This window comes from Chelonia mydas, chromosome 5 (assembly GCF_015237465.2).
Source record: "Chelonia mydas isolate rCheMyd1 chromosome 5, rCheMyd1.pri.v2, whole genome shotgun sequence".
Taxonomy (NCBI): domain Eukaryota; kingdom Metazoa; phylum Chordata; order Testudines; family Cheloniidae; genus Chelonia; species Chelonia mydas.
Window position 1 is genome coordinate 50,209,139 of NC_051245.2, and position 18,030 is coordinate 50,227,168.

An 18,030-nucleotide genomic window follows, 5' to 3' on the forward strand; every position below is an offset into this window, starting at 1 on the left:
AACAAATTAATTTGATTAAAAAATTAATTGCAATGAATCACCATTTTAATTGCACTGATAATAAAATACCAATCTAAATTTATTAATATTTTTGGAGGTTTTTCTACATTTTCAAATATATTAATTTCAATTATAACACAGAATACAAAGTGCACAATGCTCACTTTATTATTTTACTACAAATATTTGCAGTGTAAAAAAGATAAAATAAATAGTAGTTTTCAATTAACCTCATACAAGAGCTGCAATGCAATCTCTTTATCATGAAAGTTCAACTTACAAATGCAGAATTTTTTTTACATAACTGCACCCAAAAACAAACAATGTAAAACTTTAGAGCCTACAAGTCCACTCAGTTCTACTCCTTGTTCAACCAATTGCTGAGACAAACAGGTTTGATGAGAGATAATGCTGCCTACTTCTTATGTACAGTCACCTGAAAGTGACAACAGGCCTTCAAATGGCACTGTTGTAGCTGGTGTTGCAAGGTATTTAAGAGCCAGATATGCTAAACATTCATATGCCCCTTCATGCTTCGACTTGTAGGTTGCACTATCTTTGTTCATCTTTTTTGCAGAGCAAATATTTGTAATAAAAATAATATAAAATGAGCACTGTACACTTTGTGTTCTTGGTGAGCTTAGGAGTGAAAAGAAGGGAGAGTTGGGGTGGTGGTTGGCGAGGCAAGTGGAGTTAAGGAAAGGATTTTTTTAAGATGGGAGAGACTAAAGCATGTCTGTATTGTTAGGGGAAAGAGCCAAAGATTAAAGAGAAGAGTATGGGAGGAGATGAGAATGGGATGGGCTGGGGTCCTTGGTGCAAGTGGAGAGGCTAGGGGAGAAGAACAGATGAGAATCTTCTGCATCTGTGACTGGAGAGGAGGAGGAGAATGTAGCGGGGGGAGAAGGGAGGAAACCCAAGTGCGGGAGAAGGTCACTTCACATATTGTCAATTTTTGTCATGAAAAAATCGGCAACATTTTGATTTCAATGAATTGGCATTTTCCAATGGGAAAACATTCCTTTGAAAAATTTCCAACCAGCTCTAGTTGTCATTGGGTTAAGGGGACACAGCTTCAAGTTATTATACTGAAATGTTCTCCTCTTCCTTTTACCCCTAAGCTGTACTTGGGTCCTATGAATTTCTGCACACTCATTGACCACTACCTTCAATTCTCAGTCACCATGACCACAGCAAATATAGCTGCCTCAGTTTCTGACCCTTTCCTTACCCCATTGCCCACTCTAAACCCTGTCTTCTGAATGCATTCCTTCCCCAGCTTCTCATTTACCCTGGTCGAAGACTCCTACTTAGAAAGTAATCTCTTTAAATTGGATTGTATTTGATATTTCAGGTTAGTGTGAGTGGGAAGATGGTGAGGAGTTTATGAATCCCTGTTAGTTGTAGACTTATCACTGAGGGTTTCTAAACACAGTATCCCATCAGAATAGGGGCATTTGCAGTAGCCAGTCAGAATAAAGGGCTTGCATAAATCCACTGTATAGTGAGAAATAATTGTGCATGGATTATGCAGGAATTTAGCCTCTGGCTAGTTAATGGCCATCAGGTATTCAGAGAAAAGGGATTTGTTTTGAGAGTGGAGTGAGGGGAGAATGAAAAAAGATAACTTGTTTGTGCAGGCCACAGTCATACAGGATGTTTTCTTCAAAATCTCCCCAGTTTGAATATATTCGGGGCTGGGCTGTGTTGTCTTAAGCATGTGGACATAGTTCAACATAACTGTGAACGCTACCAGGAGTCAAATGCTATTACTTGCACACAGACATTTTTGTGTATGAAGAACTTGGTTGAATAGTCTAATAATCACATCTTTAATGTGTAAACATTTTTTATTTATTTTAGTTTCTGATAGAAGTCAAGAATTCACTCTTATCTTCTGTACCCTCTGATTGGGTTAAAGTTGGTAGGTATGTAAAAATGTCTTAAATTTTTGTTTTATTCCAGCACATAGACAGAACTATAGTATAATTCTTCTTTTATAATTAAAATGTAGGTAGTATATACTTTTCTAAAACCTTTAAACAGTTTTAAAAAGCAATTAAACAAAAAAAACCCTTTAATTTATACATTATAGTAAAGTCTGTAAAATACTGGGAAGTTGAGTTCCTGGAAGAAATGTTTAGCAGGATAGATCCTTAACAACATTATACTTGACTTTGGGAAAAAAAAAACAACAAAAAAAAAAACCCTCAATAGAAATTTGTGTGCAAATTATTTTTCTTAATCTGTTTGTATTACATGATATATATGCTATGCATGTGTGTGTCTATATACAGTACCCTATTCACATAATCATGGTGGGTTTTATATTTATTTATTCAGAGCTATAACCGTAGCCATCTAAAGATATGACATTTGTGTATCTGAATGAAGTCATTGTCATTAAAATATCATTTTACACTCATGTATACAAACCTTGCTTGCTTTGTTGATTGTTACATAAGAATTGCTTTAGCTATTTGGGGGCGAGGGGAGGAGGGGTTCTGGTAGATGAGATGACGATGGGCTGGATGATCTAATTGGCTTTTTTCTTCTCTGACTTCTGATTTATTATTTAAATAGTGTGTTGAGCACCTTAAAAATGAAAAATGTAATATGTGATCACAATTGCACAGATGACTAGCAAGGTCACTTAACACTTCAATGGTCAAGGTAATCGAGAGGGATAATATTCTTTAATATTATCTAACCCAGTAATAGGCATAATAAAGCATGCTCCAGTTATGTGCTGTTAGGCTATTGGTTTACGGAAGAGCAACAATAAGAAAAGTATATACAGTAGTCCATAACTAATGTTTTAAACAATAAATTATTGTAACTGTAACTTGTGAGATAATGTGTGCTAATGTCAAAAAAGAGATTTTTTTTTTAAGTGTCCCAAATCAAACTAGCATTCATGCAAGACACAGCCTGTGTTTACTAATTTTGCCTTAGGCTACCAATAAGTCTTCCTCAGTGAGGTCATCATTGTGAAATTATTTGATGTTTGTTATAAGTACAATCACTATTAGTCACAAAAAGTCACCCATTTGTGCTTTTTTTAAGATGATAAACCTCTGTTGCTAAGCAGAATATTGTATGCCATGCTCCTTGGCCATTTATATTACGTTCTGAAATGTATTTCAAAAGCTTTCTGCACTGACTGCACCATAGTAACCAAGTACTTTATTTACGATAAAGATTATTGGAATCAACAGAGTTCAGCAGTACAATAATAGAACATGCATTTTTTTACATCTGTTTATTTTCAAGGCTCACAGAGAATAAGAAAACTAGTCTAATTTTCCACGTTGATGGCATAACTGATTGCTTAGTAACCTTGATTTCCTATTTGGCTTTTTTTCTCTCTTCTAGCACAAAAGCTGTCAGCCGTTTCCATTCTCCTTTTATTGTAGAAAATTACAGACATCTGAATCAGCTCCGGGAGCAGCTAGTCCTTGACTGCAACGCTGAATGGCTAAATTTTTTAGAGTGAGTTTACAATGAAAAGTAGAATCTGATGGGTTTTTTGTTTTTGGTTTGTTTGGGTTTTTTGTTGTTGGTTTGTTTTTGTTTTTTTTGCTAGCTATGAAAGCAAGAAAAGAAAATGTTTCTCAAAATGAAAAGAAAAAATTGCTGATTAGATTTCTTGTAGACTGCCTTATGAGAAACTAAACTAAAATATGGTCCTAAATTTAAAGCTCTTAAAATAAAATTTTTATAAAACCTAAGACTAACAGGAATGTTTCCTCAGTATTTTAAATTCCAGTGAAATCAGTTTTTAAACAAATCAAATACTGGGGAGCTATGTTGAAACCTAAATATTGCAGCACTAAGGACTTGAAAGGTGCAACTGATTACAAAAGAAAGTGAAACTGACTTTAGTGATTTTATTGTTCAAGTTCAAAGTAACTGAAAAAGAAAACAAAGGTCATTCATTGTAACAAGCAAATTGAATTTTTAATATTTTTTCACTTTAATAGTCATAAATGTGACATAGGTAAAGACATTTGTTTGTAATGTACGATTTTTAAGCTGAATGTCCTTTTAAAACATTATATTCAGATACTGCCTGAGTTCTTCATTAAGTGTCTCATTATTGAAGAATTAAGGCATAATTTGCTGTAACATGTAATAATACTGATACGTTTCTGTGTTGAGGATGTTCAGAATATCCACAGTCAGTGTCTCAGATAATTGTTCAGATTCTGTGCAGGCATACATCTTGGATTTTAACCATTTTATTATCTGTAACTGTGCTTTCATTAGAAACATTATTTCAGTAATATTGCCCCTCACTACTTGCATATGATATAAGTTTTATATCTAGGTAGAGTTTACCCAAATTATTGTTTGTTTTCTCAAAAGTGGGCTTTGAATTTCATAGCAGTTTAAAATAGGGCTGTCAAGCAATTAAAAAAAAATAATTGCGTGATTAATTGCCTTGTTAAACAATAATAGAATACTGTAGCGGGGTGGTCACCCCACTTTGGCTCAGAAGTGGTTAAAAGCCAGCCCTTGGAGAGGGCTGGGGCCTAGAAAAAACCTAATCTGATTGGGGAAACAGCCACAGATGGGGCCACACCCCAATCAGGCCACAGCTGGCCCTATAAAAGGGCTGTGAGCCAGGAGCTCAGGCAGACTGTCTCTCTAGTGAGAAGGACCTGGCTACCTGGGAGAAAAGGGTGCCTGGAGTGAGCAGGGCTGCGGAAAGGCCAGAGGAGCTGGGGAGCTCCAGCCTGGAAACCCCCCAGGCTGCAGGCCTTGCTAAAGGCCCGGAAAGGTACTGGGGCTACAGAGGTGTAGGCTGGGAATAGGCAGAGGCTGATGAGTGGTTTACAGACTGCAGTCTGCCCCAGTGAGCGGGGCTAGATGGTGACTGGGGGCTGGATGGTGACTGGCAGTAGCCACTGAGGCAACTTGGGGATAGAGGGTTGGGGGTTTCCTGGGTGGGGAGACCCAGATTGTCGGCTACTGCGGGGGGCAGAACCCTGATGTAGAGGGGCACTGGGGTCCGGGAGGGACATGGGGGGCCAGTGGCAGGCGAGACACTGGCCTGCAGAGAGTGCTCTGGGCTGGAAGAGCTAATTCCCAAGACAACCAGCAGGAGGCGTCGCACCGGTGGGTCATCACCTCGCTACAAATACCACTTAAATATTTTTGGATGTTTTCTACATTTTCAAATATTTTGATTTCAATTACAACATAGAATACAAAGTGTACAGTGCTCACTTTATATTTATTTTTGATTACAAGTATTTGTACTGTAAAAAAACAAGAAATAGTATTTTTCAGTTCACCTAATACAAATACTGTGGTGCAATCTCTTTATTATGAAAGTTGAACTTACAAATGTAGAATTATGTACAAACAAAACTGCATTCAAAAATAAAACAATGTACAATTTTAGAGCCTGCAAGTCCACTCAGTCCTACTTCTTGTTCACCCAATCGCTAAGAGAAACAAGTTTGTTTCCATTTGCAGGATATAATACTGCCCACTTCTTATTTACAATATCACCTGAAAGTGAGAACAGGCCTTCTTATTGTATTGTTGTAGCCAGTGTCACCAAATATTTATGTGCCAGATGTACTAAAGATTCATAAGCTTCAACCATCATTCCAGGGGACATGCTTCCATGCTGATAACGAGTTCTGCTTGATAACAGTCCACAGCAGTGCAGACTGACGCATGTTCATTTTAATTATCTGAGTCAGATGTCACCAGCAGAAGATTGATGTTCTTTTTTGGTGATTTGGGTTCTGTAGTTTCCGCATCAGAGTGTTGCTCTTTTAAGACTTCTGAAAGCATGCTCCACACCTTGTCCCTCTCAGATATTGGAAGGCACTTCAGGTTCTTAAACCTTGGGTCAAGTGTTGTAGCAATCTTTCTAAATCTCACATTGGTACCTTTGTGTTTTGTCAAATCAGCAGTGAAAGTGTTCTTAAAATGTACAACATGTGCTGGGTCATCATCCAAGACTGCTATAACATGAAATGTGGCAGACTGTAGGTAAAACAGAGCAGGAGACATATAATTCTCCCCCCAAGGAGTTCAGTCACACATTTAATTAATGCATTTTTTTTCTTTTTTAACAAGCATCATCAGCATGGAAGCATGTCTTCTGGAATGGTGGCCACAGCATGAAGGGGCACACAAATGTTTAGCATATCTGGCAAGTAAATACCTTGCAACGCTGGCTACAAAAGTGCCTTGCAAATGCCTGTTCTTACTTTCTGGTGACGTAAATAAGAAGAGGGCAGCATTATCTTCTGTAAACATGAACAAACTTGTTTGTCTTAGTGATTGGCTGAACAAGAAGTAGGACTGAGTGGACTTGCAGGCTCTGAAGTTTTACATTGTTTTGTTTGAGTGCAGTTATGTAACAAATTACATTTGTAAGTTGCGTTTTCACGGCAAAGAGATTGCACTACAGTACTTATATGAGGTGAATTGAAAAATACTATTTCTTTATCATTTTTACAGTGCAAATATTTGAATAAAAAACTTCAATTTCAATTATAACAGAATACAATGTATATGAAAATATAAAAAAAATCCGAAATATTTAATAAATTTCAATTGGTATTCTATTGTTTAACAGTGCAATTAAAACTGCGATTAATCGTGATTAACTTTTTAATTGCGATTAATTTTTTTGAGTAAATCGTGTGAGTTAACTGTGATTAATTAACAACCCTAGTTTAAAAGTGATTTTTCCAACTTTTTAGCTTAAACCTCTTTGGACAGTGATTGGATTCACATCCTTTCTGCCATAAGCCTCTTAACTTTGGTTCTCATCTGTGGAGTTTAGGTATTTTCTTTTATGAGCCATTTTTAATTTTTTGGGTTCTTCCCCTTCAAATTGTCTTCCACTTTGGTGAATTTCCCACATTTGCTGCTAGAGCAGTATAGAGATGGGGAAAATGAGAGTTACTCTGTCGGAGACCATCTTTCATTTTTTGAGTTTTTTTTCTTCCCTCAGCATGATTTGTGTTTCCCTTATGTTTCCAATTTTACAAGTAGAACTGTAGATACCTTTAAATTTTCCGACTGTAAATTAACAGGAAAGGAAAGAAATGTATTAAGGCTAAGGAAGTGAGTCTACTGAAAACTTTGTCTTTGGCCTCTGTTAACTTCATACATGTATTGAAGGAACTGTACTCAGAAAGGGAAATGAAATTATGAACTTTCCATGGTGAAGAGCCTTGTTTTCTAAGAGACCCTGGAGAGCTCCTGTGTCAGGGCACTTTTTTTGATTTTTTCCTTACAATAACTTACAGTTGAAGTGAGTGACTGAGTTCAGTCAGCCACTGTGATAAACAGGAACATTTTTGTGGAGTCCCTTAGGCAGCAGGGATCAGCTGCAGACCCTCTATATACAAGTTAATTAATTTCAGTTTGCCTTCCTTTTAATGTGCAGAAATAATGCAGGGTTACACTATGAATATAAAGTTCATCATGATTAAGATTGAGTTCCACATTATAAGTTTGACAAACTGCTGGGAGATTTGATTTTAGTTTAATTTTAATACCATAAGAGCCCTGTGAGAGCCAAGCAAAGGCTATATTTTGACAATACATGTCAAAATATGGATTCATATGAAGTTATTTATTTATTTTTATTCATTATTTTCTCCCTTCTCTACATATATATAGTCGTTTTAGTGAATATTATCACTCTGTGTTGAAGGCGGTTGGGCATCTAGCAACTATTGACTGCATTTTCTCATTGGCCAAGGTTGCTAAACAAGGAGACTATTGCAGGTAATCAGTTTTAAACTGTTTATTGATTTAAAAGGCAGAATACTAAAATAAGCTTTGATCTGGCGTACTTAGCACAGTAAAATGTACTGTTAAATATGTTGATAGTACTGTAAGTTTCAGCATTGTTTTACAAACATAGACTAAGGCATGGTCTCAACCCTGATGAGTTTACCATGTAAATTACATAATGCAAAGACCAAAAACAAGTTTTTAGAAAGACTTGCATTTTGTCAACAACCATTTACTCATACGTGCGTAGTTCCGTTGTCTTCAAATGAAGTGTTCAGTGTGTCAAATTAAACTTGTGTAAATCTGTGTAGGATTGGGGCCAAAGCTTTATGCTTCCATGGAGTAAGTCCTGAAATGTCTACAGTGCTGATCAGTTTTCAGTCTGTTTCAATTTAGTAGTCCTCAGCTGACATACCAAATAACACCTTTGCTAAAACTCTCAATATTGGTGTAAAGCAATGTTCCCTCAAATTTTTTATATCCATGTGCAGAATGAATTTTGTTGGTGCACCAATAGGGAGGTGATATTTTGTGGCGGGGGTGGGGCCAAGGGGTTTGGATTGTGGGAGGGGGCTTAGGGCTGGGATGCAGGCTCTGGGGTGGGGCCATGGATGAGGGGTTTGGGGTGCAGGAGGGGGCTCAGGGCTGTGGCAGAGGGTTGGAGTGTGGGCTCCAGTTGGTGGTGCGGGTTCTGGGGTGGGGCTGGGAATGAGAAATTTGGGGGGCAGGATGCCCTGCGGCTAGGGCCAGAGGATTCCTCCCAGCCCTCTCCCCGCCAGCAGCAGCCCCAGGGATTCCTCCCAGCTCTCTCCCTGTCTGCAGCAGCCCTGGGGCTGGGGCCAGAGGATTCCTTCCAGCCCTCTCTCCGCCAGCAGCAGCTCTTCGGCTGGAGCCAGAGGACTCCCCCCAGCCTTCTCCCCGCTGGCAGGCGCTTCGGGGCCAGGGAGGAGGCCAACGGCAGCCCTGGCCTGCACGCCCCAACTTGCTCCCCTCCCTGCCAGGCCCCTGTTACTGCCCGCTTGCAAGGCTCTTTATAGCCTGCTGCATTGCTGCGCGCCTCAGAGGGAACTTAGGTATAAAGCTGAGTAAATATGAAGAGAGAGAATTTTGTTCACTTGTTCTTATAAGACCGATTTATTATGTTTAGAATACAAAAAATTTTGATCTTTCTCTTTTTAGTACTAACATTTCTATAAAAACTAATATTTGCAGATGATGATTTCCACAGACTATATGAGAGCTTTGTGTTTCAACCTATTAGTCCTAATATTTATCAGCCCACAAATTTTCCCTTCTGTTGATGGCTTGTGGTTTGTATACCCACATAAAACTTTACTTCTGCAGAGGAAAGGCATTTGAGAAAATACAAAGCTTAGTGGAAACAACTAAGAGTAAAACAAAAATGTGTTTAGCTAAATAATTTTCTGTTATGTAATTTGTCTTGATTTCCAAAATATTCTAAACATATTCTATAAATTTACTAAAGTTTACAACTATACTAATTAAATTAGGTATATACTTGAAATCATTGCAATAGAATACTTTTCCAAGTCTTACTGAAGGAATAAATAATGTTATTGGGAGATATTGTAACAGTTGGATATATTAAACAATTAAAATATATTTTACTTAATATTATTTAACTGCAATAAAATTATAGGTAAATGGTTAAACTGTGAGCTGGCTTCACCTGCAAGCTATCAGAAAATTGCTTTAGAACAAAGTAGAGCCCTTTGGAAGTATATTTAAATGTGTGTCGTGTAAGTGAAGTCAGTTCTCTCACTCTCTCTCTCTCTCTCTCTCTCTCTAATGTTGATCACTTTTGGACCTTTGAGAACTTTGCTTATCTTTGTCTACAGAGAATTGGTATCTTACTCCTGCATACTCAGATGAGAAAACAAACTAAAATCTGATTAATTCACTATGGGGACTTTAAATAATTCATCAAATATTAAACTGGCAGGGAGCAGGCCTATCAGTTAAGCTTCAGAAGGAATTACTACAATTCTCTAATGTGTTAACCAACAGGGAAGATGTCAATAATTAATTTTTGAGGGCTACTGAAAGAAAGTTTGGAATTTGGACTTTCACGTTAGCTCACTTTAGCATTTCTGAGTTCGATATTTTGGATATAATGTCTATCTTGTGTTTCTATATTAATTTTCACAGACTGTAAATTTGCAGAATGTTAAGAAATGTTGGTATAAGGATACTTTATTGCATTCCACTGTCAATTATTTAATTTTAAAAAACTTCAGTGATTTCAATGAATGATTAGAAAAGTATAGACAGTGAATTAATTTTTTCTAAAATTGTGTGTCATAATAGCACAACCAATTACAATTTGTTAGGCAGATTTACTTTTTTAAATTTAAACATTTTACAATAATTTGAAAGTACATTATCAAGCTATGAATCAGCATTTATGAATAATCCCTGAGAAAATATCTAGCATAATAGAGAAGCCCATTCACTGCTCTCTCTGAACTCTTTTTGATAGTTGAAATGCTGCTACAGCTTTTTTTGGGTTGTTAATATTTTGTTAGATGTGTATGAATGTCCTTTGTCTTACGACTACAGAGGTGTTAACTGCCCACTTCACCTTGAGTGGTATTTTACAATACGTTAACTCCTTATGCTGAACAATCTGTTCTACCTTCTATTTAGCTGTGACGTCCTGAGGGCAAGTCTACACTACAAAATTAAATCAATTTAAGTTAGATTGCGTTACAGCCACCACAGTAATTAAATCGTCTCTTCGTGTCCAGACTACGCTCCTTCTGTAGGTGCGGATCCTTACCAGGAGCGCTTGCACTGACTTAAGTTGGGCATTGTGGGGCACTGACAGCCAGAGCCTCGCTGCCCTGCCTGTCAGCCCCAGGGCAGCGGGGCTGCAGCTGTTAGCACTGAGCGGCAACAGGTGATGTAAGCAAGGCACTGTCTATACAGACACGGTGTCGACCTATCTACATCGACTTAAGCGCTATACCTCTCGTGAAGATTGCTCAAATAAATTGGTTAGTCTCTAAGGTGCCACAAGTACTCCTTTTCTTTTTGCGAATACAGACTAACACGGCTGTTACTCTGAAACCCATGGAGATTGAGTTATTAAGTAGGTGTAGTGGGAGGGACGTTTTAGTGTAGACGCTTACAGAGTTAGGTCAACGTAAATTGTCTTATGACAACCTAATTCTGTAGGCTAGACCAGGCCTAAATTACATTAACATACAGTCACCGTAGTAATTAAATCGCTTGTGCATGTCCACGTTATACTCCTTGTGTCAGCGATGCACGTCCTCACTAGAAGCGCTTGCATTAATGCAGAGGGCAGTGCGCCATGGGTAGCTATCCCACTGTGCAACTCACCACCATCTAGTGCAAGGAGTTTTGGGAATTGTTTGTAGTGCTTCATGGGAGCACATGAGTTGCGCAGGGTTGACTGGGAACATGGTTTCAGTTCCCATGTCCCATCATGCATTTTTCTCCATCCCATAATTTTATCTGCATCCCATAATGTTTCATGCCTCTTTTAAAAAGTTCCGCAAACCCACACATCTGCCATCTATGTGAGAATCATGGATTCTGCACTAGAATTCATTTTTCAGCTGTTTATGGTTTATTGAAAAGATATCTGTATGCTGTTTAGAATGCCTTCCCTAAAATTTCATCATGATATGCTTAAATAATTAAATGTAATGAACAGTGTACTAACATCTACTTCTTTGTGCAGACCAGTTGTGCAAGATAAAGGGAAAAAAATAATAATAAAAAATGGCAGACACCCTGTGATTGACGAACTGCTAGGAGAACAAGATCAGTATGTTCCAAACAGCACCAACCTAGCCGTAAGTATGGGACTATAATGAGGAATTGAATATCAATCAAGAGAAGGATTCTAGAATTTGTTCTGGTCCAGGAAATTAAATAAATAAATTTAATTATACAGATGGCTGCTTGCTTGCATTTCAGAAGATATCTCTTGAATCCATGTCCACATCTGTTTTGCCACATTGCTTGATTATCAATGGTTTGCTGATTTCAAACAGCCAGTTGCACACTTCAACAACATCATTCAGACTAGTGGCACAAACAAATTGAAAAGGTGACCTCAAAAGACAGTATGATTAGGGTTGGGAAAACGAGAATTTAAGTGGTTATTCTAAGGAACATAAGGATTATTACAAAAGATTTGTATTAACATACAGCTAATGCAGAAAAATGTTAGCTCATGTTTTTATTTTATATGGATATTTCTGAGAAACATATGTATTATGATTTTGGTGGTGGGGAGGGACGTGTTAAGTTGTTCTGAGAAATTGAAATCTCTCTCAGGAATTGCAGGGTCTTTTAATCCTTGCCACTAAATATTCACCTCAGATTTTTTTTGTAATATTACACTTCTGCTTTGTACAAACAGAAAAAAATACTTTCAGCCTACTTCTGAACATCAGCTGCCTTTGCATACTTTATTTTTCTATGTTTATTGTAGGTGTTGATATGGAGCTGTTGCTATGGTAAAATATATTCTACTTTGTATTGCATAGATTTACATATGAATTATTTTTCAAAGCTATTATAGAATGTTGATATAAAAGTGTTGTATGTTGCTTCAGTGCAAAATGAACGTTAAAAAATTCTTCCGCAACGCAGAACTAATTACAAATGGTATTTCCAAAAAATCTGGCATTTTATTCAATAATCATCTTACAGTTTTCTGTTAGCCATGTTCTAATGTTATAATTTAGCAACTCATATGTTACAGAAGCAATAGATAAAATCTGGGTGATATTGACATAATCAGTGTTGATTCTAGTGTTTCCAGCTCTCTTTACTTTTCTGTGGATGGTGAGTCAAAACCTAGTTCATCAAAATGCTTCTAGTTTCAAATAAAACAGTTTGAATCATCAGGAGAACATGCCTGCAGAAATGCCTTCAACTATATTTACTTGCCTGAAACTATTGCTAGAGCCTTTCTATCAGGGCCATAACATGAACATGTCCCCTTTCCCCTTGATATCCTCTTAAAAATGTTCATGAACTATATTCTTCCTATGTATCAAGTTTGTGATAGGACTTCAAACCTAAAAGTTGGTTTTATTACTTCAAAACATATTTGTGTAAACAAGCTATTTCTTCTACAGGCTGGGAAATAAGAAATGTATCCATTTTTAAATATTTGGGTGGTGGTCAGATATTATGATGGGAGTCCTATAAGTACCACGATAGATATTATATTTGCTCTGTTCTTTCTTCATGTACAGAAAAAGGGATATCACTTGAAAAATCCAAATTAAAAATAGAAATTATGAGAATTCTAGACTCTTTATTAGGAGAGGAATTAAGTCTAAGTGTTAATCACTGGACAAATTTTAAAATACTGACTAAGTTATAGAACTGTGAATACTTTAAAAGCTGTTGCAAATGTACCAATATTGTCAGGATAGTCCTTATGAAAGAAGAAATATTAGTGTTATACAATAGTCAGTCCAGCTGGGGGAAAGCTGAGAGATGCAGAGGAGTAGACAGATTGGACACACGTTCTTTTGGGGAAAGTTTATTAAAGGGGCTACTTTAGATCTAGTAAAGAGGAGAGGATAGAACTTGATGAAGTACAGGTAGGAACTGAAGAGAAACTGCCAAACAAAGAGTCCCCTTCAGTTATATCACATGAAGGCAGACAACTAAATATTGGTACATTTGATAAATTCTTGTACACAAATACTAGAAGTTTAAATACTAAGATGGGGGAACTTGGCTGGTACTAAATGAGGATATTAATATAATAGGCGTCCCAGTAACTTGGTGGAATGATAATGGAATGCAGTAATATCAGGGTACACAATATATAAGAATGATAGAGTAGGTTTTATAGGTGGGGGAACGGGACTTTATGTGAAAGAAAGCATAGAGTCAAATACAGTAAAAATCTTAAATGAATCATATTTCAATGGACAGAAATTCCATGCTTGAATAATAAAAGTATAGCAGTAGGAATATCCTATCAACCACCTGACTGGGATGGTGACAGTGACTGTGAAATGCTCAGGGAGATAAGAGATGCTACAAACCCACACAAAAAAACCCCCGCCATAAAATCCCCATATTGACTGGGTATGTCACCTCTGGATGGGATGCAGAGGTAAAATTTCTAGACACCATTAATGACTGCTACTTGAAGCAGCTAGTCCTGGATCCCACAAAGGGCTTGGTAATTCTTAAATTAGTCCTACGTGGTGCACAGTATCTGGTCCAGGAGGTTAATATAGCTGAACCACTCAGAAATAACAATCATAATATAATTAAATGTAAGGGTGTGGAGGAGAAATACCAAAGAAACCCACCACAGCAGCATATAACCTCATAAAGAGGAACTACAAAAAAATGAGGAAGCTATGAAAATTAAAAGGAACAGTAAAAAGGGTGAAATGCCTGCAAACTGCATTTGAAACTATTTGAAAATATGATAATAGAGGCTCAAACTAAATGTATTCCCCAAATTAAAAAAAAAATAATACAAGAACTATACAAATGCCACTATGGCTAAACAGCAGAGTAATGGAGGTAGTTAGAGGCAAAAAGGCATCCTGTAAAAATTGGAAGTCAGATCCTACTGAGGAAAATAGAAAGGAGCATATACTCTGGCAAGTCAAGTGTAAAAGTATAATTAGGCAGTCCAAAACAGAATTTGAAGAGCAATTTAGCAAAAGACACAAACTAACAGCAAAGGTAGTGGTTGTTGTTGTTTTTTTAAAGTACATCAAGAAGCAGAAAGTCTGCCAAACAGTCAGTGGGGCCACTGGATGATCAAGGTGCTAAAAGTACATTCAAGGAAGACAGGGCCATTGCAGAGAAATGAATGAATTCTTTGCATTGGTGTTCACTGCAAAGAATGTGGGGGAGATTCCCAGGCCTGAGCCATTCTTTTAGGTGACAGATATAAGGAACTATCCCAGATTGAGGTGTCAATAAAGGAGATTTTGGAACAAATTGGTAAATTAAACAGTAATAAGTGACAAGGCCCAGATGGTATTCACCCAAGAGTTCTGAAGGAACTCAAATATGAAATTGCAGATTTTTAAAATAGGCTCCAGCATTGATCCTGACAATAACTGACCAGTAAACCTAACATCAGTACGAGGCAAATTGGTTGAAACTAGAATGAAGAAGAAAATTATCTGATACATAGATGAACACAATATGTTGGGGAAGAGTCAACCAGAAATTATCATTATGCAACTATATAAATCCATGCTACGCCCACACCTGGAATAGTGCACACAGTTTTGGTCACCCATCTAAAAAAGGGTAGAACTGGAAAACATACATAGAAGGGCAACAAAAATGAATAGGGGTATGGAACAGCTTCCATATGAGGATAAATTAAAAAGACTGTTCATCTTGAAAAGGAGACAACTAAGTGGGGGGCACGGGGGATGAGAATATGATAGAGGTCTATGAAATCATGACTGGTATGGAGAAAGTAAGTAAGGCAGTGTTATTTACCCCTTGGCATAACACAAGAACCGTTCCTCACCCAATGAAATTAATAGGCAGCAGGTTGAAAACAAACAAAAGGAAGTATTACTTCACACAACGCACAGTCATCCTGAGGAATTCATTGCCAAGGGATGTTGTGAAGGCCAAAAGTGTAACTGGGTTCAAAAAAGAATTGGAAAGTTCATGGAGGATAGGTCCATCAGTGTTTGTCAGCCAAGATGGTCCAGGATGTAACCTCATGCCCTGGATGTCCCTAACCCTATGATGGCCAGAAGCTGGGGCTGGACCACTTGATGATTGTACTGTTCTGGTCATTTCCTCTGACACATCTGGCACTGGTCACTGTCGAAAGATAGGATACTGTGCTCGATAGACCATTGGTCTGACCGAGTATGGCCGTTCTAATCTTGTAGTAGTGGTTTGTAAAACATAGTGTTTTGCCCCATTACTGTAGTACTTTTGTGTGGGATGGAAGGATAAATTTCTAATCATATTAGAACATACAGCCTTTTCAAGCACAGAGTCAACATTCTTATGAAATTAGGGGAATTCCCACTAGTGTCACACTGTACATGGAGCAACAAAAGTGGATATCCTATTAAATGGTTTCTTCAGAGAATTATTATTAGAAGTAAATAATGTTCTTTTTAAGCTGCTGCTTCTTCCCCTCAGGAAAAGAACTTTATTATGTAGAAGGCATATTAAATACTGAGAACATACCCTTTGTACATACATCTTGTACATACATCATTGTAAAACATACTATCACTTAAATAAGCACTCTATCTCAGCAGTGTATATTTAACAGCTGTTTTGCATTTTCTAGGGGGACAAAGAGAGGGTAATGATAATTACTGGACCCAACATGGGTGGAAAGAGCTCCTACATAAAACAAGTTGCACTGATCACGATCATGGCACAGATCGGTTCCTATGTTCCTGCAGAGGAGTCCACAGTTGGTGTTGTGGATGGTATTTTTACCAGGTAATCTATCAGAACTTCTTTTATGTTCTGGGGATGGAGGGTGGAATGGAATTACTGTAGCACAGATTTTGCACTGCAGAGTACAGTTTCATTATTTAATTTAGGAATACATATGCACTTATATTTTTCAAAATTATGTTATTTTTAAATGAATTATTCACTTTCTCATTTCTTACCCCTCAATAAAACATCCAACCAAAATGTCTAAACCTGAATGCCTAAAGTCTGAATCTTCAAACAGAATCTTTCTGGCTTAATTTTTAAAGGTGGTAGGCAGTTGCTACTTGTACTGAAGTGAATGGTAGTGGGAAATGCTAAGCATATCTGAAAATCATGCCAAGTATAGTGGTGTCTAGCTGTAGACAATCAAGTTTGGAAAATTTTGTCCCACATATTTTATGCCTTATCCTTGAGCCTACTACTCTACCTTACCTCATTTTAAAAAATTAGTCATTCCAGTTAAACTGGCACAAAATGACGGATTTGTTTAAAAAACGGTGCTGAATAAAGTTGTAAGAACATTTATAAACCCCACATTTTTGTATTTTATAGCTGTAATAGATTCTAGAAAACATCCTGCTGTGATTGTCTCCCTTTCCCCCCACTACCCCATTTCTTCCTCTCTCTCTTTGGTTCTCTCTCTCTCTCTCACACTGCAAAAAGGTAAGATTGCTGAAGCCATTTGAATTTAAATTTCAAAAAGAACATACTCCTCTGGGAGAGGTCTCTTCTATATAAACTCTCCTACTGTGGCATTTGAGTACCTTTTAGAGTTAGATAACACATCAGACTCCTTGTTTTTCCTATCAGTAATATTTTTATTGTATAAAAATGTTGCATTTTTATCTCATTGTTGTCATAGTTGGAAGGAACAACATATCACATGATACACTTTCATGTCAAGCAATCTAATGGATTAGAAAACAATTTGTTACCTTACTGGAAGTTAATTGGAGTTGAAACATCAAAATAGCTATTAGCTGTCCTTTTCTTACCTGTTTTCTCATACTTAGAATCCTAAGGTCAAACTGTGTTATTAATCAACCTAATAAGCCTTTGCTGATAGGAAATTGAGATTTGTAAGGTATAGTATCTATTGCATTGGTAACAACGTTCCATTTAGAGAAGTTTTAAAGATTATTTTTGGCTTCCTGCATAATGGTATCTGAATGTACCAACCTTTTTTATTAGAGAGACACGGTGGGTGAAATATTGTAAAATCTCAAGAGTTTCGAACACGTGAGGAATGGAGGTTGTACGTAACTCTGAATAAAACATTATGGTGGTTCTTTCAAAAGTTTACAACTGAACAATGATTTAATATAGCTTTGAAACTTTACTATGCAGAAGAAAAATGCTGCTTTTAACCATCTTAACTGTTTCTGTGCTTGTTTCATTTCAGTTTTCTTACCTTGTCAATTTTTTTAAACTTTACCTTTTATTTTTTTTTAGAAGTTTACATTTAACACAGTACTGTACTGTATTTGCTTTTTGGGGGGTGGCGAGGTGGGGGCGGGGCGGGCGTGTCTGCTGCTGCCTGATTGCATGCTTCCAGTTTCAAATGAGATGTGTGGTTGATCAGTCAATTCATAACTCTGGTGTTTGTAACTCTGAGGTTCTATTGTAATATCTTTTACTGGACCAACTTCTGTTGGTGAAGTAGACAAACTTTCAAACTTATATAGAGCGCTTCTTCAGGTCTGGGAAATGTACTCAGAGTATTACAGCTAAATACAAGGTGGAACAGATTGTTTAGCATAAGTAGTTAACATA

The 18,030-nt window shown here is 37.2% G+C and overlaps 1 protein-coding gene across 5 annotated transcripts in view; it reads left to right on the forward strand.

The window, feature by feature from the left end:
- Positions 1 to 18,030, forward strand: part of MSH3 (mutS homolog 3) — a 184,891-nt gene that overhangs the window by 107,260 nt on the left and 59,601 nt on the right. For 4 of the 5 annotated variants that reach the window (XM_037903159.2, XM_027828751.3, XM_043546279.1 and 1 more), the window contains 5 exons: positions 1,864 to 1,928; positions 3,376 to 3,492; positions 7,660 to 7,767; positions 11,507 to 11,621; positions 16,100 to 16,257. In XM_037903159.2, coding sequence (XP_037759087.1) covers positions 1,864 to 1,928; positions 3,376 to 3,492; positions 7,660 to 7,767; positions 11,507 to 11,621; positions 16,100 to 16,257 — 563 coding nt within the window. The remainder of the gene's footprint in view (positions 1 to 1,863; positions 1,929 to 3,375; positions 3,493 to 7,659; positions 7,768 to 11,506; positions 11,622 to 16,099; positions 16,258 to 18,030) is intronic. The other variant, XM_037903160.2, reaches the window with a different exon arrangement.